Here is a 20013-nt window from a genome sequence, read left to right on the forward strand (position 1 = left end):
ATGTGGGGTTTTGTTGTCATTGTTCTTCCCTGGCAAATAATGTAAATTTTGTAGAAGCATGAGGTGTTGGGTGTGTGTCTAAAAGTGATTGGAGTCTGTGAAATCTACGGAAAAACCTGTCTAAAACAGTCTCTTCTCTGTAAAGAGTGAGACATCCTCCTATCTGATTTGTGAATCTCATTGATTTCCTTTTTGTCAATTTATCAGCCTGCCTGACAGCACCAGCCTGCAGGTACCTTAAGCAGTAGGAGCCCCCTTAACAAGGGGGCCAACTGGATTCAGCTGATGCTTTTGGGCCAGCATCTCTCCCATTTGCTTTGTCCCCCCTGAGCTCTTACTGGCTCTCCCCCCTTTCCATCTGGGAGCCAAGTGCCCGTGCTGTATCCAGAGAGGATCAAAGTGTGACAGAAGTGCATCTGGTTCTGAAGGTGTACAGGTGCAAAGTTGTCTGTAGCCATAGTGTTGTGTCTGCATGGTGAGAGCCTGGCAGGATCAGGTGGTAAGATTTACTTTGGTGCTGTTGGTTTAGGGATGGAAAGTGCACGTGCCCTTGGAGACCCTTGGAGGAATCTTGGTTTGGTTGATTTGCAAGCACCAGCTTGCTGGCTAGGAGCTGGTGCCCTGAGGTTGGTGATGCAGGGAAGAACCCCAGAGCAACACGGGGTGCTTCTGTGGCAGGGCACTCACAGCAGCCAGCTGCAGTTTTCCTGGTCCAGTTGCATTTTCTGATCTTTTCTTCTCTAATCCACTGAGCTCTGTGGGAGTCATCTCTGAAGTATCTCCAAAGTTGTTAGCTGTAGATAGCTACTGACTGAGCGCAATCAGATCTGGCCGTGCAGGGAGGGGGCACAGGAATGCAGGAATGTCTTCCTCCTGGGGCATTTCCTCCTGGGGAAGGAAGATGGGAAGGCATCCTTGTCTGTAAGTAATCCAAGAGCAAAGCGCTTCTCCCTTTGCAGACAATGAATCGTTTCAGCAAGCTGACACTGTTATTTGTGGCTCCTGGCAGAGCGGATGCGAGCTTTCTGCCAGGCACTTGCTGCAATCAGTGCCAGCCCCAGCCCTGCTGCTCGTCTGGCTGGGAGAGAAGCCTTTGTGTGCAGCTGCAGGAACCACAGTGGTGCTTCTGGATGAAGGACAGTTGTTGTCAGTCCCCTTGGTTACAGTCACCGACTCTGGTCCCTGTACCACTGAGGAGCAGTTAGTGGGCATGGTGGGGGTGCGTTGGCGGTTGTGCTTGATGGTCTTAGAAGCCTTTTCCAACCTTCATGATTCTATGATTTTATCTCCATGCCTTTTTCCAGAGAGAGAATGTCACTTTGGGAAGGAAACCTTTCCCACCTGGCTCTGCTCTGCAAGGCTGCGAGCAGCTCTTCCAAGACCTCTTCCCCTTCCCCTTGATCTAAGCCTTACGTGAGGCTGGTTCTGCATGCTCATTAAACAGGGAATTAAATCATGTAGGAATGCTGCTTGTTTGATGTCTTCTCTCTTGCAGAGTTATGCTTAGAAGTTGAGGCTTTTTAAGTGATTGTGTGGGCTTTAGCTAAGCTGTGAAGAAAGCCTTGTAAACAATGAGCCTTTGTGACGAAGGCAGAATGAGTGTAATTATCACCTGTCCTATTAAAGATCATTCCATTTCTTTTTTTCTTTCTGTTTTGTGGATACTGAAACTAACCAGGCAGTGCTGTGCCTTTCCAGATAACTTGGTGACCTTAAAAGCAACTGCAAAATGAACAGCGGAGGACAGTGTAGAAGACGCGTTGGGCTCTTGCTCTGAGCCTCCAGGATTTGAAGATGTCTGCGTGCAGTGACTTTGTGGAACACGTGTGGAAGCCTGGCTCCTGTAAAAACTGCTTCAACCCAAAGAGTTCCCATCGGCTGCAAACACCCCCAGACGTGGGAGCGTGCGGTGTGCTCCCGAATGGAGGTAGGAGCAAGACCGAGAGCCCAGCGTTGGAAGACGAAGGCGTAAATACCTCTGTGTTCTCCAAGCCAACCATTGCTGTGAAGCCAACTATGATCAACTCAGATGTTTCTGACACGTGGGCGGATGTGAATATGAATTCAGATCTGTCACAGGTAATGATTAATCCAGTCAAAGCATGACTTCCCATTACTCTACCTCCGCTCAGGAACACTAGGAGGATCTGATAAAACCGTTTCATTCTCACTGCTTTTCCTTTTGCTCTTGACTCAGGTTTATAGAGCTGTGTTGGTTTCCCAAATTATCTTTGGCTAAAGCGGAATTAAACATTGCTTGTGAGTGCAAAGGAGCTTAAAAACATGCATAGGAACTTAAATGAGCACATGGGTTAGTTACTTTCCTAGAAAAAACTACTGGAAAGAAGTCCTTGGGCCACAGCTGAGTATCACTGCAGGAGGCACGTGTGAGGTGTGGGAATGGTCCCCTCCTGCCTCAGAATCTTCTGCTCTCAGGCCGTGTGCAGAGCCTGGTGTCCCAGAAACCATAACCTGACTGCCTCGTGGATAGCTAGTGATATGGAGGAACAGGGCTGCTGCAGCCTGGCCACGGGTTGGCAGGTACTACACATCCAGTATGATCTTCTTGTTTTTTCCTTGGCTTTCCATCTTAAGAACTGAGCTGAGTTAAGTCTGACAGTCTTGAGGCAGAGGAACTTTAGTGAATTTTTTCCCTCACTTCTGGGAAGCAATGCTGTGAGACCCAATTGGTGTAAATCTCTCTCAGGTGAAGAGATTTCAGGTATGTTCCTCCTTCTACTCTCCAGTCCCTCCTGCTGGGTGTCACCAAGCTGCTGTCACAGGAAAATCTATGACAGTGTATAGTGTCTGTGCTCTGGAGAATTTGGCTCTGGAGCAGTGGTGTGAAATGAAGCGAAAATAGCAGAGGAAAGCGCAAATACTCCTTCCCTCTCTGAATCTTTAATTGCATGGTGACTCACAGACAGGATGACAGGTTGGACATGTTTCTGGCAGTGAACCCGTACAAAGAGAAAGGAGGATGCCTTTTTCCAGTGCATTGCCATTGTTGGTAATGCAAGTGGTGCGGGAAGCAGGACAAGTAGGAAAGCCTCACAGGAGACATCAGTGGGTGAGCACAGCACAGAACAGGCTGCGAATGCTGGTAAACTTTCCTTTGGTTCTTTTTCTTGTGTTGCTTTCTCTTTCATTTTGCTGTGCTGATAGCACGCTTGTCTCTTTGGCCTGTGCAGGTCGGCTGGGGAATGGTTTCCGGTAAACATCTCCTTCTGAAGTCAGGCGACTCACAGCGGATCTGCCTCGATGGGTTTGGAGCCAGCGGTGTGAGAAAACCCTTCCTGCATAGCCCACCACGCGACTGCCTGTCCTGCTGCACGCCCAGCTATTCCATGGTGGGCCTGCGTGGCCTGGAGAGCCACGTGGAAAGGAACGTCTCCATACACAGCTTGGTGCTGGTGGGCGAGGTGGGCAAACAAGAGGAAAGAGCCAAGGAGAAGTCTGCCCTGTCACATCGGCCCCTCTGCCCTAATCTGGGGGACAGAGGTGTTGTGAGCTCTGGCAGAAACCTTTCACCCCCAGAGGGTGACTGTGGCCGCCTCTGCTCTGGTGTCGAAGGGGAAGGGGGAGAGTACTGTTCGATCGCAGAGTCCCACAGAGAGAGCCTGGCTCCCCGCAGCTGGAGGCAGAGGGATACTGTGGAGCTCTCCAGGCTGAGTGGCAGGGCGGCGAAGTTCAGTGAGGAGGAGCGCAGGGCTGTGAACGTGGCCTTCTGCATAGCGAAGGAGCGAAGCGATCTGCTCCCCTACACCTTGTGTGCAGAGAGTAAAAAGCCGGCCCGTCAGTCTGACACTGCTGCCCTCCCTGAGAGCAGCAGCAAGATGGCTGCCTCTGCGCCGTGCCAGGAGAAGGATGACTTGCTTCTCCCCAGAGACCTGGATGGAGGCTCCAGGCCTGAGGGACTGAACGCTCCCCAGCAGGCCTTGGTGGAGCCGCAGCGTGCCCGCCTCACTGAGCCGGCCCGTGGGGATCCCATTTATGCCGAGAGCACCAAGAGGAAGAAAGCCCAGCTGAAGGGGGTTGGTGGATGTGTGGATGCAGAGAAGCTGGCCGGTGGAAAGGAGCAGGCCGATGGCACGTGGAGGGATGGGAGCTGGCTGCTGGGTGCTGAAAAGGAGCACCAGGATTCCACAGCCCAAGTGGCAGCAAAGATAACGATTATGGCCGCGCACACGGAGGATGACCACAAGACAATATTTCTCAGCAGCCCTGACTCTGCTGTGGGCGTTCAATGGCCATGTGTCAGCCCTGCTTCCCACCCTGATTTTGGGACTTCATCACCCACTGTCGAGCCTGGAGAGATTTTTCAAGCATCTGGAAGTGAAAATGGCCCAAGGTTTCACTTGGCAGCTCCTACCAAAAACACAGTTATGGAGAGCCCAGCCATCCCCCCAAAGATGTCCAAAAACAGCCAGCAGGGCAGTGAGGAGAGCCATGTATCCCCAGTCAGTTCCTCTGTGACAAAGCTTGGTGACACCAGTAGTCAGGATGGAGCTGGGGCTCAGCTGCCAAGGAGCTGTGCGGATACAGGTACCTTCAGGACATCTTCTTCTCCATGCACTCACGTTAATGGGATTTCTGTGGAAGAGTCCAGCAGAAGCCTGGCAGGCTCACCCTATGACAGGAGGCAGAAATACTACACCCCTACATGGGCCAAGCAGTGCCGGATAGAGGAAGAGGAAGAGGAGGAAGAAGAGGAAGAGCAGGAGCTCTCAACCCACCCATGGGCAGTGGGAGCTGAGAATGGAAGGGCTGGCGCTGACCTTGTGGAAGACTGCCCAGTGCTGGAGGGTCAGGCTGGGATCAGCAAGTCACTATCTTTCTCCTTTGACTTCCCTAAGGACAAGAGCAATGGGGTGGAGTTTGCACCACCACCACCGCCGCCACCAAAAAAGCAGTCCAGGTACAGCCCCGTGAGCGTGTGTGTGACTGCTAAGCTTTTGCAATCGCAATGATTTCTGTAGGGCTTGGTTGACTGGCAGGCGATTATTGTTCTTTTTTCTTCTCTTTCTGAGGTGGATTTTCAGGAGTATAGGAGATGACAGCATAGCTGAAAAACTGTCAGATATTTGCAAACCCTGGTTTTTCTTGGCTGTAAATGGCTGCTCTGGGTCACAATACTCAAGTGAGATCAAGGTCCATGCGTTGGACCCCTCTACTGCTTCCCACATCAGTTTTGTTCTATCTCAGCAGAAATCCTTAGTATTGAGTGCAACCTAAAACCTGAGGTTACAAGCTCATCTTGTAGGTGGCAATGGGCAGCTTCCTTGGTGCTCATAGCAAGGGCCTCTGAAATCCTAGTTTTCAATTTGGCTCTAACATCTTTTTTGCTTTAAAGGTTAACACTTGAAGCTGTACTTTCCTAGGGAGGGCTCCCTGCCTGCAAGCAAGTAATTGGAGTTGTCTACCATGTGCTTATGATGTGTGGAGCCACCTGGCTTCAGGGAGCCTTCCCTTTGCTGGAGCTCTCCTGGGATTCAGGCCTGTGGGCAAGGTGACATCAGGCACCACAAAATGTGTGCAGGAAAGCTGTCCGTCTGGGAAGGAAGTCACTCTGCTAAGTAATTAATATAGCAGACTTCTGATACTTGTGTGTATTCAGCTTCCACAGTTGTATTAAAAAAACAAAACAAAACAACGACAACAAAAAAAAAGCACCCAGGGAATAATAAAAAAAAAATTCCTTTCTGTACAATTAATGAATTAGGCTGTCTGATCACAGGGGACTGGGATATTCCACATTCCGCAGGTGTTCTGCATTTGCTTTATTGCGTAATTCAGTTTTGTTTCCTGAAACTGTGCACTGCACAGTGGATTTGACTCCAGCTCCTTGGTTTAAAAGTTGAGCATTTGGAGAACTTGCTGATGGGGCCTGCAGTCAGGGTTGTTGGTGAGGGGTCTGGAGCACAAACCTTATGAGGAGCGGCTGAGGGAGCTGGGATTGTTCAGTCTGGAGAAGAGGAGGCTCAGGGGTGACCTCATTGCACTGTACAACCTCCTGAAGGGAGGTTGTGGTGAAGAGGGATTTGGCCTCTTCTCCCAGGCAACGAGCAGCACACGGGGCAATGGCCACAAGTTGTATCAGAGGAGGTTCAGGTTGGACATAAGGAAGAACTTCTTCTCTCAGAGAGTGGTCAGGCACTGGAATGGCCTGCCCAGGGAGGTGGTGGAGTCACCGTCCCTGGCAGTGTTCAAGATGCGTCTGGATGACGTGCTGTGTGATATGGTTTAGTGCTAGTGGTGGCAATGGTGATGAGGAGACGGTTGGACTGGATGATCTTATAGGTCATTTCCAACCTAGTGATTCTTGTGATTCTTGTGTGATTCTTGTTTGTGGTCAGCAGCATCCTTTAGGCTGTGACAATGTTAGGGTTGGTGCATCCATTGCCTTGCTCTCGTACCAGATTTTCAAGGTCTGGCTAACAGAGAGAACTTTAAATTGGTTTGAATTTCCTTTTAACAAAGCCTTTTCAAATGGTTTAAAATGACTAAGTAGTGAACAGATTGGGTTTCTCAAGGGAAAGGGACAAGACGAAAAATAGGCTTTAGTTCTTAGTGCTGGTTTTTCTGCTGTAATGCTACATGGTGCTTGATGAAGCTTGAGGGGAAAGAAAAGGTCCACAAACGTGTGCACGCAGATGAGCTTTATTGCCTTTAGAATTAGCAATGGCGCTGAGATCTTCTTTAGCTCTGATCCTATGAACCTTATTTCACAGTTGCTGCCACTGGGTGCCTTCTATCAGCCTGTGCTTCAGGTTGTGTTTGCCTTGTGAGATTCTCAGGTCCAGTAGAGCTGGGATGATGTGGTGCTGTTGAGTGATCACCTAGGAAATGCCAACTCACCTGCTGACAGTCCTTTAACACCTGATTTTTCCCTGCAGAGCAAAGGTCACCAGGCAGGCCAGAAGGATGATGGCCCTGACAGTCAGTGGTTCACACCCCAGCAGTGCCATCCACTTGATGTGCTAGGAATTGTGATCTGTCCTGCTGGGTGTGGAGCATTTTCTTCTTCTTGGAAGGGCTGTTTCAGTCCCAGGCCACATCAACTCTAACAGTAGATTCTGAGTCATCTTGAAAGCATCTGTGTGCTAGAAAGAGGACAGGGAAAGCGAGGACAGGGTATGTGTGGAATGTATGGCCAGCATCTTTTGTGGAGCTATGGAACATGCCATCTGGTTGAGCAAGGTGCTGGCATTGCTCTTATCCCCATTGCTGTAGGCAATGTGTTGTGCTACATGCAGCTGCCTCCCAAAACCTTGATGCCTGCAGCTGAGCCTTGGGATGCCTTACTCAAAGAGCACCACTCCCTGGTTACCAAGGCCCTGCGTGGCCCTGTGGCCTAAGGAGTGATACGATCGCAATGGTGGGTTTCACAAGCCATGCAAACACAGCCAGCTGTTTTGTTTGTTTGCTTTGAGCATGCTCTTGTTTTCATCTCCAGCTTGCCTTCTCTGAGCGTGTTGATGCAGGATCCAGGGAGTTGTTACCTGTGTGTGTCAGCGGGAGGGATGCCTACGTGCACAGCTAGTTAAAACCACCATAGCAGGATTGTGTTACCTGTGCAGCCATTACTGGCAGCTTTAACTCGTGGTAGGACTTGCCTGGTGCTGGTGGAACATCTCTGGCATTCTTGGGCGACGTGCCTGAGGAGGAAGGAGATCTTGCATATATGGTGACTGTGAGACACGTTTCTACTCTCCTAGGCCTGGGCAGCATGTGGGCATGTGCTTTTCCATAATGGAAGAGCCACCACTGTTATGGTTGTGATATAGTCCCTCACAGACACAGGATGTGCCAGCCCAAGACATCCTCTGGTGGGACAGCTGTGAAGGTCCCTTCACCAGATGAGTGTAGATGAGGCCAGGGTAGGCTGAGTGCAGTTTCAGGAAAGGTGTGTAACCATCTTTTTTCCTCCTACGTCTTAAGCTGTAACAGTTCAATATTATTGACTTTCTTGACTAAACTGAATTGATTAAAGAAAATGTGCATGTATTTCAAATTTGAGAAAGAAGAGAATACGCAGCATGTTAAAATTGTCTTTTTTTTGGTTCCTCTTTGCTCTAACAATGAAAAGGAGGAAAAAACAGTGCAAGGCACTGATGAGACTCCAGGTTTGCTGTAAGCTCACCTGTACCTATTTCATCCTTCTGTTTCTTCTTACAGTTCTTGTTTGAAAGATTACAGATATTTAAAGCTTGAAACTGAATAGAAAATGAGTCAAACTACAAAAGGAAAGAGATTGGAAAAGGAAAATGGCAGCTGGCCTTCTTCCAAGAGCTGGAAGGGTAGTTGGCTATGGAAAGGGCTCACCAGAAGAACTAGGATCCTCAGGACTTCAATGTGCAGTGATGGTTTAAATGTCCTTTGGTGATAAAAATTGTGGCATTCACTTATTCTGCACAAGGGATGAGTCCTTGTTGAAATTTATGCCTATGTAATGCAGAGGCTTATGCAAAATGATCCTAATGGTTCCTTCCAGCATATAAACCTTGACTGTTAATCTATTTTATGTGTCTCTAAAACAAAGGAAACGGCACTGTTGTTTTCATAGTAATTAGTGCCACCTTCAAAGGTGCTTTAGGTACCTTCTGGACTTTGAAGAACATGCTCACCTCAGGCAGTAAATGTGTGCAGCCTGGCATGTCATGAAATCCACCATCAATGAAAGAACAAATGAGCTTGAGATGTACTGAGATTGCATGTTATAGTGCTGCTGTCCAGGATGCAAAAACTGGGGAATAGGGAATCGGAGGGGTTGCCTGAGTATGCCAGGATGTCGTGTGGAGGATGTTGAATAATTCTAGTGTGTTTAAAGCTGCCAGAGTAATTAGGAAAGCTGGAAATCCTGTCTTATTAGATTATTAGATTGAGAGCTGACTCTTTTGTGACCTGCTCTTTATGCACTCTGGCTTGAGGGTGCTGCTCTTGAAGCTACCACTTAAGGTGCTGAGCACAGATTTGGGAAATGGAGGTAAATTAGGCACGGGCTGTAGTGTTTAAAATTAGATCCTGCTCTTTATTTTCAATATCTTTAGATGGAAAAGGCAAGAGAGAGAGCACTAACCTATGCCCTTGATATGAATGAACACTACAAAGGAGAGGAAGTTGGGGTTAGCTGTAAATTGGGATCCTATAGGCTGTTACAGTGAGCAATAGCTCAGCTAATTTTATTGAAATGGGACAGTTTGGCCACAGCAAGCACTGTCAGTAGTTCTTTGGTACAGTGATCAGTATTTAACCTGGGCGTGCTGCAGGCTGCGTGTTGAGCAGCTCCTAGGAAAGGAGGGAGATGTGAAACTAGAATATTTCCAGGCAGTATAAGCTGGCCTGCTGTAGCATCTGAAACAAGAGCAGGATGTCGCTTAAGCGGCGAGCAATTTCTATTTCGGTGTGCCTATTCAGGAACTGCATTTTACATAAGTCACAGCCGTACAGAAAGGAAATGGGGCTCTCTGTACGTATGACTTCAGCGCTGGGCTCGGCAAACACGCAGCCAGGAGGGTGCTGGAGGCGGCCGTGTTGTGCCCAGGTTGCTGGGAGGAATAGGTGCGGCTGCGCGCGGCGGACCTTGCACCGCTGAGCAAAGTCTCATCACTGCCTGAGTGCGGGAATGGTAAGGCAGCGCCGTGGATCTGTGCTTAAGTGATGGGACAGAAACTGAAATGCATCAACTTTTCTTTTGTGTGCGTGTGTGCTGTGTGTGGATGGGGGGAGGAACGTGTTAGAAAGCGTCTCATCTGTGCAAATCAAGGCCAGCTCTCTCCTAAAATCTTTCTTTTTTTATGGATTCAAATGCTTCCTTGATTCTCAACTGCGTGGGTGGGTACCCCTCCATCTATTTCCCCATGTTACTAAAAACTGAGCTTCTGAGCAATGCAGTTATGGGATGATTTTGAATAGTTTACGTATCCATATGTATGTGTATCTATATGTGTGCGTGTGCGTATATATGTATACGTATAGTTTTATTTAAAAAAAAAAAAAAAAAAAAAATGGAGACCAGCTGGTTGCCAGCAACAGAGCTAAAAATCTCAGTGCATCTCTTGCTTGCTCTTTTTACTTTTTCCTTTTAACCTGCCTTGTGTGATGCGTGTGAAGTTTTGCAAACCATCCCGCAGAGGCTGGCTCCAGTGACCGAGTGTGTGTGGTAAACTCATCACCGGCGCAAGATCAAGAGCAGTGGCTCCACCAAGCTGTACCTGGGGTGGTTTTCACAGCCTCATTTTGATCAGTCCCTGAGTATTTTTAGAATGAGGCTGCTCGGGCAAGTGAGGAAGTCTGGCAGAAGTTTCTTCCGGGCTTCTCCTACGTGCTGCTCTCCATGTGGTTGTGTGGACATGAGAGTAAGTGCTTTGTCTGGACACAGGGCAAAATGTTTCTTAACCGTAAAACACTTGTGGCATCGGCTTGGCTTGAGGAAGAGGAGGGACTGTGTGTGTGTGTGTGTGTGTGTGTGTGTGTGTGTGTGTGTGTGTGAACAATGTGTCACAAGAACAGCCATGTATGCCTTTTGTTTGTCTTTCTCAGCAGCCATTCAGCTCTGATTAGGAAATGCCAGATACCTTCCAGCAAGATAGCTGGTGGAAGCTGTTTTTCTTTTTTGCAAGTTTTCCAGCAGCCTTTATATGTTCTCATTCAACAATCTGTTGAGTTTTATCAGTAGATTAGCAGTTTTATTTAAAAAAAAAAAAAAAAAAAAAAAAAAAAAGGGGGGGGGGAGGGGGCAAATAGCCTTTGTTTACTGGCCGTAGAGTCTGAACTGTACCAAAGATGGGGTGTTTGATTTCAACACCTCCTGTTGTTTTCCAGAGAAGAAAAAATGAAGAAAATGCAGGGGAAACTTTATCACGTTCTGTATCCTGCTTGCCTACAATTGATCGTTTGAACTGTGACTCTGGCAGGACATAAGGACAGCTTATGGTTTATGTATTTATTTCTTTTAGATGGAAGTTGTATGACCTTTAGATGGAAGTGGGCCTTACATTAAAAATTGCATGGTAGGTCCTGGGTTTGGCATGCTCTTGTTTTCTGCAGAGGTCATTCTTTTTTTGGAAGATGTCAATCGTTACAATGATGCACCAAGGAGATGATGATTGCCAGTGATGGAACTTCCTTATCCTCTTGCCTCTGCCAAGTAGGAGCTGGATTCTGATGCCCAGTCCTTCTGTAAAATGGGAGAAGTGATGCTTTGCCTTTCCACTGAGTTTTACCAAGGGCAAATAATGGTGGGTCCCCACTTCCCAGTGGCAATGGCCAAAATGGGATATGATTCAGGACCACACTAGGAAAAAGAAGATGCAGACCAGGGTTGGGTGCTGTCACCCCAATGGGTCTCTCTCTGCTCAAACGCAGCGGGTTTCTCATGGGGACTGGTGCTTTGCAGGGCTATAGCTTGCTCAGTGTCAGTGGGATACGATCCACAAGTTCTAGAGCAAGAAGAGGAAAAGTGCACAAGGTAATAGCGTGTCAGTATGGATGTGCAGAGATCAAGCTGAGGCTGCTCTCAGCTTGATTCTCCATGCAAAAGTGTATGCATCATGTCTTTTGCTGTCTCCTGACCTCTCTGTTTACTCTCCCTAGGCATGCTCTGAAGATGAACCCAAATAACGCTGAGTTGGAGAGGGCCAGCAACAGCTCTGCTGAGAGCCTGAGCCCACCTTTCAGGAGCGTCCACGTCAGCTTCACAGCTGGCTCCTCCGACAGCCTCAACTCTGACACTCAGGCCGGCAGCGATGGCAGTAAGTGGCTGCAGGGTAGAGGAGAAGTAGCATTAGCACTGAGGAGGGATTGCCCTATACTGACTACCACTGCTGGAGCAGCATTTGCAAAGCAGCGATCACAGGGATCCCATAACCTAATTCTCCCAGCAAACCACTGTATTGAATCATAGAATCATTAAGTTTGGAAGAGACCTCTAAGTCCAACCATCACCCCGTCCCCACTATGCCCACTAACCATGTCCCTCAATGCCTCATCTCCACATTTCTTGAACACCTCCAGGGGTGGTGACTCCACCATCACCCTGGGCAGCCTGTGCGAATGCCTCACTACTCTTTCTGAGAATAAATTTTTCTTAATATCCAATCTGAAACTCCCCTGACAAAACTAGAAGTCATTATTTCACCCTCCTGCTTCTTGATACACTTAAGATGAATGTGGCAGCGCCAGATCAACATCATGGTTTTTTCCTCTTTCATTTGGTCAGAGCCAAATCTGTTTGTCCCTTGATTCTCCTCTTGTCTGGATGAAGCCCCTGTCTGAAAGCAGTTCTGTTTGTCTTGGCTGTGCTCCATACATTGCCCAAAGTTGCATTCATGGACAGTCCTTAAAGGATTTGAAAAGTACCAGACTCTTGTGCTAGTAGTTGATCTCTCCCTCTCATTGTGTTCCCAGTTGTTTCTTGAAGGGGGAAAATCTGCCTGCACTTGTTTAACTGAAATTAAAAAATACTAATATGAAGTCACTTTCTTCATAAGTGTGTAACTTAGACATGTGCTAACATGTTTGGCAGCTCAGAAAGTATTTCCTTTTTGCAAAAGCAACCTTCATGTAGTGGAAGTTCTGTCTTTCCAAGAGCAACAGCGTGTAGCTATAAAATTAAGAGTCAGAGCTCTGGAAAGTCGATTTTTCCACTTCTATCTTGGACTCTGAGAGTGAGACTGCCAGGAAATTGTACATGGGGAAGGTGAACTTGCATGCGTTAGATCTTTACTTGCAGGGCACAGGAGCAATTTGCAGTCAAAACTTACACAAGACAAGAGGATTTCTCTGCCTCCACTAGCAGAGGCGACTTCAAACTCAACTCAGGAAGGCTGTGCTTTAAACTGAGTAACCTGTATGTAATTTTTTCCTCTTGCTGATGTAAGCAAGCAGTTGTTATGCAGTCAGCCATTGTGTGAGGTGAGCCCGCATTAATTGGCTATGCTGTCAGATGTTAAAATATGGGGCGGTGTTCAAGCCCTTTGCTGCAGAAGGAAGGACTCTACCCTGAAGGTGCAGAGCGCAGTACGGAAAGTTATGGAAGGCTTTCATTTGTTAACCTATGCTTAGGGCAGAGCCCAGCAGCACATAAAAAAGAGGCGAGAGCAATTTGGCGTTTGTGGGTGTGCATGTGAACTGGTTGCCAGAGGTTCCAGTAATGCTGCTTGTTCCGTAAGTTTCTATCAAATGAATCCTACCTCTTGAAGTGGGAATCTGACTGCATATCCTGGTGATTGTGTTACTCTTGGACTGCATGCTGAAGAATTCCTCTTAGCTGCATCTTCTGTTAAAGCCCCTTGGAGTGGAAGTGGCAAGACATGCTCTGCTGAATGCCTCGTCTGCAGTTCTGCCAGTTTTTTGATAGAGGGGATCTTTCCTGCGGACCAGGCAGGGACTCTGTATTTTTTTCTGTCTCCCTGACCTGAAAGTCTTGGTCTTTATTTCAGTGTCAATCATCCTTTTTCCACTTTTTTCCTCTTCTGCATCCATATTACTTGTCTCCAGCCAGGTAGAAAGGCAACAGCTACAGCTGCCTGAATGAGCGTTCCTGTACTTGTGTAAATGCTGTAGGGAGCTGAAAGGGTTTTGTGGTATGCAGTGGGGCTGGTTGCCCTCTGAGCAGGGAGGTCTGATGTAAGCTGGGGACAGACAGTGGGGAGGCCAGATTTCTTCAGAAGAGTGGAGCTTGCCAAACCCCATACAATGACCCTTACCCAGTGTAAGGCAGGGAGACGTGTTCAATATCCTTGTTGGGCTGCTCTGCTCATGTTTAAACCAGAGCTGTGTGTTGCATGAGTCACTCTTATCATGCCATGCTGCTGAGGCACTGGGTGGCAGCTCCCAGGTGAAACAGGCTTTGCTTGAGAGATTGCTGTCCAACAAGAATCCCTGAGATCTTCATTCTTACCTCCTTCTGTATGATGTCACAGCTTAAATATTTATCCTCTACCAGCTTTTTGCTATCGTGCATGCAGTTCATAGGAAAGCAATTTCTGATCTGCAGACCATTTCTTTAGCTAGCTGGTTGCATCCTGCTTTTCAGAGCTGCTGTATTAAACCAGATTAAAGACCCAACCCCTATGGTGTAGCTTTGCAGGTGATGAGAATTGCCTGTTGGGTACTGGTGGAGGTAGCTTGTAGGGATGGCAGGTACATGGAGAGGGGTCCGTGCTCTCCACCGTGGATGAAACCCTGTACTTTGCTGTCTCCTAGGGCACTCGTCTGAGCCAAACCACTCACCCCCTCCAGCTGAAATCCTGGCCTTTCCCCCTGTCCCCTTCCCTCCTGCCTCCGGTGATGACAGTCTCTCTTCTGTCTCAAGCCGCCCGCCTCCTCTGCCTCAGAAAAAGACAGTGAGCAGGACAGTGTCCTCCCCAGATGGCTTTTTTGGGGGACAGGGGTCTTCAGGCAGAGCAGCTGGTACTGCTTGCCCCAGGCTGAACGTCAGCCATTCTGAGAGCAACGTCTGCCTCCATGAGGACTCTCCTTTCCTCCACCCGGCCAGTCTCAGAGGTCACCCCAGCATCTTCTCCTCCTCAGAGTCCCTGGAGAAAGGCTCCAAAGGAAATGGCTACTGGGGCTCAGCCACCAGCAAGAACACAGGGACCTGCGTCCCCAGTAGAAACCTCCAGTCCCGTTCTTCCTCGCAGCTCAGCATGTCCAGCCAGGTATCATCAGGCTCCAGCCTCCAGCTCCACAACCTTCTGAGCAATATTGACAGCAAGGAGGGGGTATACGCCAAGCTGGGGGCCCTCTATGCTGAGTCCTTGCGCCGCCTGGTCGCAAAGTGTGAGGATTGCTTCATGCGGGAGCAAAAGAATGAGCTGCACTTCAATGAGAACAACTGGTCGCTTTTCAAGCTGACGTGCAACAAGCCCTGCTGTGACTCAGGGGATGCAATCTACTACTGTGCCACCTGCTCCAAGGACCCTTCCACCACCTATGCTGTGAAGGTAAGGCCGTGACAAAGGTAAGCCTGGGCAAAGAGCTGCAGGCTCTGCATCCCACAGAATCGTAGAATGGCTTGGGTTGGAAGGGACCTCAAGGACTCATCAAACACCAACCCCCACGCTGTATGCAGCACTGCCATCCTCCACGTTTAATACTAGACCAGGGCCCCATCCAACCCAGTCAATAGCAGAGCTGGGACTGAATTTCTGGGTTCCTTTCCATTTGGGCACCAAATGAAAGAGCAGAATTAGCAATACAGATTTAAGAAGCATCACCAGAATTTGCTGGCCTGTTTTCTTCAGGTTCATCATTCTCACAGCTGAAGTTTGGCAAATGAAAACCCCTCCCAAGATTGCTAGTCTTCCTTCACACCTTGAAAGAGTTGATTTGGAGATGTAGGTTTTTGTTGTAACAAATGTCAGCTGGGTGCCTACTTCTGCAGACTGTTGGGGTTTACAACACAACCTGTTTCTCTCTAAAAAAACCTTTGTGCAAATGCTGTGTTGTAAAGTTAGCATTGTTCACCTTTGACAACAGAAGCTGCTTAAAAGCTATCAAATACATCTATTTTCTCTCTGCCTGCCTTTTAAGTGAATGGTTTGATCCAGAAACTGTGTGAGTGCTTGCATGATCTTGAAACTACAGGCTTTAAGATTTTTCAGGTCTCAATTAAACAAGGCAAGGCTGACCTAGACATGCTGTGTAAGGTCAGGCTTGCCTGAAATACATACATTCCTGTCACTGTGTAGAATCTACATTTGAAATGGAAACTTGAGGTGCCATGGTCAAGCTCTCTGAAACCTAGATCAATAAACTTCATGTACATTTCATGGATTCAGTGTTCTTGACCCAAGTTACTGCTGGAATACTGAACCTTTAATTTCTATTTGGACTTAAGCCTAGGGGAAGTTCATTGCTGCTTCCTCTTCGTATTGCTTTTAAAGACCTAAAATAATTCCCCAAAAAAGCAATGCTAGAGATGCATTAAGCAAGAAGAAAAAATTCTTCTGAACTGTTTTCGCTAGTACAGCCCCCAAGGGGGTGTTTTAGCTAAGTGATAGCTTTAAAGCCAGTTGATTTTTTTCAAAGAAAGTAGGGTCAACCCAACAGGAGGGCTCCAAATAACCAGAGTAGAGTTGGATGGGGGCTTGCTGCTAGTCCAACGCTCAGAGCAGCAGCTTCTCTTACACGTTATTCCTAATCCATGGAAAATTTCCTGCAGAAACCTGAGAACTGCATGGTGAAGTGGCATGTTCCTTTTCAATGCGTGATCCCCTGTAGTACACACAGACCTTCCATCTTGCCTGCTGTGCCTGGGGGGGTTCAGAAGCTAAGCTCTACTGCTGTAGTGGATGAATTACTGCCAAGGCAGAAACACCACATTTTAGTCTCTTAATGGGTCTGTGCTTGTCTCCCTGTGCTCTTGCTATGCTGCAGAGCACTGTAATAAAGCCAAAACCGGTCCAACAGGGCAGTGCTCTGAGCCAGCATTAAGTGAAGTTACATATGTGCTTATGCGTGTGCACTCGCACATCTGCAGTGTTCCAGTGGGCCACCTTCTTTTTGGTAGATGAAATAGAGAATACTTGTAAAGCTTTACCGTTGGCTGATTTCTAACTGCTCCTCCTGGCTTGTGGTACAGATTTTTGGACATGTAAGAAATCACAGACCTGTAGTTAAAATTAGATTTGGATAACTCATGACGGGTAGAGGACCTGACTTGTGCAGCCAGAGCCAGAGTTTGGTCTGTGCAAAGGCAGGCATGGATACATCTAAATTAGCTGGAAGGACCCAAGGTTACATGAAATGTCTTCAGAGGAATTAAGTCAAGATACACTCTACTCCTTGGCTTCTTTCTCTGCTTAAAGATGAATGACTAATCCAGCCTCAGGCTCTTACTTGGTCTTGCTGCATGGAGGATGCCTCTGGTGCAAGTGAAAGTCATGAAGATCAGCTGACTGGGGAGGATCTCCCTGACCCTATCTGGTTGCATTTATTCTCCTGAGGATTCCTCTTTCCCTTGTCCTAAGCCTTATGAGTCTTACCCATGTGCAGGAGGAACAAGCAAATTTGAGCAGCAAGGATATGGAAAGCTTCCTCTGCCATTGGAAACATTTGGGCTTGCTGTGACCCAATCTGCAGTCTGTCTAGCTTTCCAGAGATTATCTTTCCACAAAATAAGCATGTAGCAGAGTATTTTTGTTTAGAAGAGAAAGGACAATAGGAGCTTGAAATGCTCTATCTCCACACTATCATCTCATCTGAGTGAATTACCTGCAAACGCCTGGATTCGAGCTGCTGCTAGTGGAATACAAAAGCAGCCTGCTTCCCTAGCTCCTCTCTATTATTGAATTTATTTTAACTCAGAGGCAAAATTGATTTCTTGTCTGATTTTGCACGCATGCCGTGACTGGCAGTGGCACGCTCCAGGGTTTGAAACCTTTTATGCTGTGTTTCAGCCTGTTGTTGATTCCTGTGGGTAAGATATAAATATATCCCTAAATAAAAGGGGGAAAAAAAAGTATAATAGAAATGCCAGAAGGCCCCATAAGTTAATGGATACTCCCATAATAAAACTGGTTTGGAGTTTGCTTAGTCTTTAATGCTCAAATACAAAATGAAATGAAGACAGAGTCACATTAGTTTAAGGAAATCTAGACTAGAAAATGTTTTGTGGTTTTTTTTTTGTTTGTTTGTTTGTTTTTCCCCTTGAGTTTGGAGCTTTATCAGTTATTTCTAAATCTGTTGTTTGCTCCTACTTTCTCCCACTTTCCTCTGGAGCTTTTTTTTTTTCCCTGTCCTGGTGAGTATAGTTTGTTACTGGTTTTCTTCAGCCATTGATCAGGGTAATTACTGAAGCAAGGAAGTGAAGTGTTTGAGGAGGATGTGAAAGGAACTCCAGGATGCAGAACCAGAGAAGGGTGCGGTGGGAAGAAAGTACTGACAGATAAGACATCTCTTTTGGTCTCTCCTCACAGATATGTAAAACCCAAGAGTCCAAGGTGGCTGCTTCGTACTGCAGCCCCCCAGTGCCGGTCCACTTCAACATTCAGCAGGACTGTGGGCATTTTGTGGCCTCTGTCCCCTCCAGCATGTTGCTGGCCTCCAATGTGGGGAAGAGCATGTCTGGGGATGGCCTCCGTCCCTCCCGCACCACCAGTGAGCATGACTGTGTGGTGGTCATCACCCGCGAGGTGCCAAGCCAGACCACCGCCGACTTCGTGAGGGACTCGGTGGCACTGCACCAAGCCAAACCTGAGATGTACGAACGTCGGGTTTGCTTCTTGCTCCTCCAGCTCTGCAATGGCCTGGAGCATCTAAAAGAGCATGGCATCATCCATCGGGACCTGTGTCTGGAGAACCTTCTTCTTGTCCCCTGCAAGCCCCCAATGAGCTGTGCGAAGGCCAGAGATGACAGAAATTTGCCCCGCCTCATCATCAGCAATTTTTTGAAAGCTAAACAGAAGCCAGGATCTGGAGACTCCAAACTGAAGAAGAGCCAGGCCCGGCTGGCCCCGGAGATTGTGTCAGCTTCTCAGTACAAGAAGTTTGATGAGTTTCAGACTGGAATTCTCATCTATGAGCTCCTGCACCAGCCCAACCCCTTTGAGGAGAAGGTGCACCTCAAGGAGCAAGAGTACAGCCCTGAGGACCTCCCTTCTCTGCCCAGCCTGTCCATTTACTCCCGGGGGCTCCAGCAGCTGGCCCACCTGCTTCTGGAGGCAGATCCCATCAAGCGCGTGCGGATCACTGAGGCCAAGCGGATGCTGCAGTGCTTGCTGTGGGGGCCACGGAAGGACCTGACTGAACAGCCCCTCAGCCACGAGGAAGCCCTCCACCAGGTGCTTCAGAACTGGGTGGACATGAAGCGTGCCCTGCTGATGATGAAGTTTGCGGAGAGGGCTGTGGACACGGAGCGGAGCGTGGAACTGGAGGACTGGCTGTGCTGCCAGTACTTGGCCTCTGCTGAGCCTGTCTCCCTCTCACACACATTAAAACTGCTGCAGCTGCTCTGACCTTGGACATGTCTCAGAGGAGGCTGAGGGCTCCCGATTGCCTTGCAGTGAAAGGTACACAGCCCCATTAAAATGTGAGAGGCTTGAATCTTGGCTGTGAACATGTGTTCATTTCCTATCCTGTGCTCTGATCAATGTAAGACATGGTTAGTACCCCGAGCACTAATTTGTGAGCAGGCAAAGCTGGGAGCCTGCTCCTCTAAAGGAGGACTTTTTTTGTATGGTAAGTCTGTGGACTAATAAACTCCTGCCTTTGTGTGCATGTTTCTCATGAACAAAATGTACTTGAGTTGGTTTCTGCACATGTGGGATGATCCTTTGTCCCTACTCTGATCACCAGAGTGGGCAGGCTGGCTTATTCTTCCTGGGAGCCAGAGCAGTACATATAACTCTCCTTTGTGAGGAAGAACCACAAGGGGCTTTCAAATTCATGTGTGTTTTGACATCCATTTTACAACAAAAATCATGGCTGTATAAGCTGTATTTTCTGCTGTGAGAAACACATTGTCACCGGCCTATTACCTTCTCTAGGTGCTAATACAGCATTGCCTTCCTGTCTTGAACTGCAGCCTTGTAGCTGCTCATTTGTGCAAGGATGAGAGAGCCAGGATGGGGCTGTTCACAGAGATGATGCTGAATGCTGGAATTACCCCTTGTAAAGTTAATGAAATGGAAAATCCCCAATTCACCTCCAAGGCCTCGGGGAAGAAAGTCAGGCCCAGGCCACTTTGCTTTCCCCATCCATCCAACACCTTCCCATCACCGGGTAACTTACCTGTCCCTTGTGTGTAGCGTTTATTTAACCCCTTAACTGTGAGATTAGCTGGCCTGGCCACAGTAGCCTTTGGTATGAGAGGCCCTTATTGCTGCTGTGTTTGTGTAACAAATGTGTAGGGCAGGATGCACTGTGAATGTTCTTCCAACAGATGTGGCACCATGGAATAGAGCAAAGCTGCTCAACCCCTTCCAGCTCCTTTCCCTCTATCGAGATATACGGCAGCCACCTAGCTTTGTGGAGATGCCTTGCTGCTGCTAATTTTTCAAGAAGATT

At 48.0% G+C, this 20013-nt stretch overlaps 1 protein-coding gene across 1 annotated transcript; it reads left to right on the forward strand.

Annotated features, from left to right (window-relative positions):
* Positions 1 to 1731: 1731 nt before the first annotated feature.
* PRAG1 (PEAK1 related, kinase-activating pseudokinase 1) lies at positions 1732 to 18962 on the forward strand (the record flags this gene model as incomplete). Its single annotated transcript, XM_079534416.1, has 5 exons — positions 1732 to 2079; positions 3192 to 4918; positions 11596 to 11753; positions 14209 to 14948; positions 17925 to 18962. Exons 1-5 carry the CDS (start codon positions 1795 to 1797, stop codon positions 18960 to 18962), a joined length of 3948 nt encoding a protein of 1315 aa, XP_079390542.1. The 5' UTR covers positions 1732 to 1794.
* Between the last annotated feature and the right edge of the window lie 1051 nt (positions 18963 to 20013).

The sequence above is a fragment of the Tetrao urogallus genome (genome assembly GCF_951394365.1).
Source record: "Tetrao urogallus genome assembly, chromosome: 4".
In the NCBI taxonomy this organism is placed as follows: domain Eukaryota; kingdom Metazoa; phylum Chordata; class Aves; order Galliformes; family Phasianidae; genus Tetrao; species Tetrao urogallus.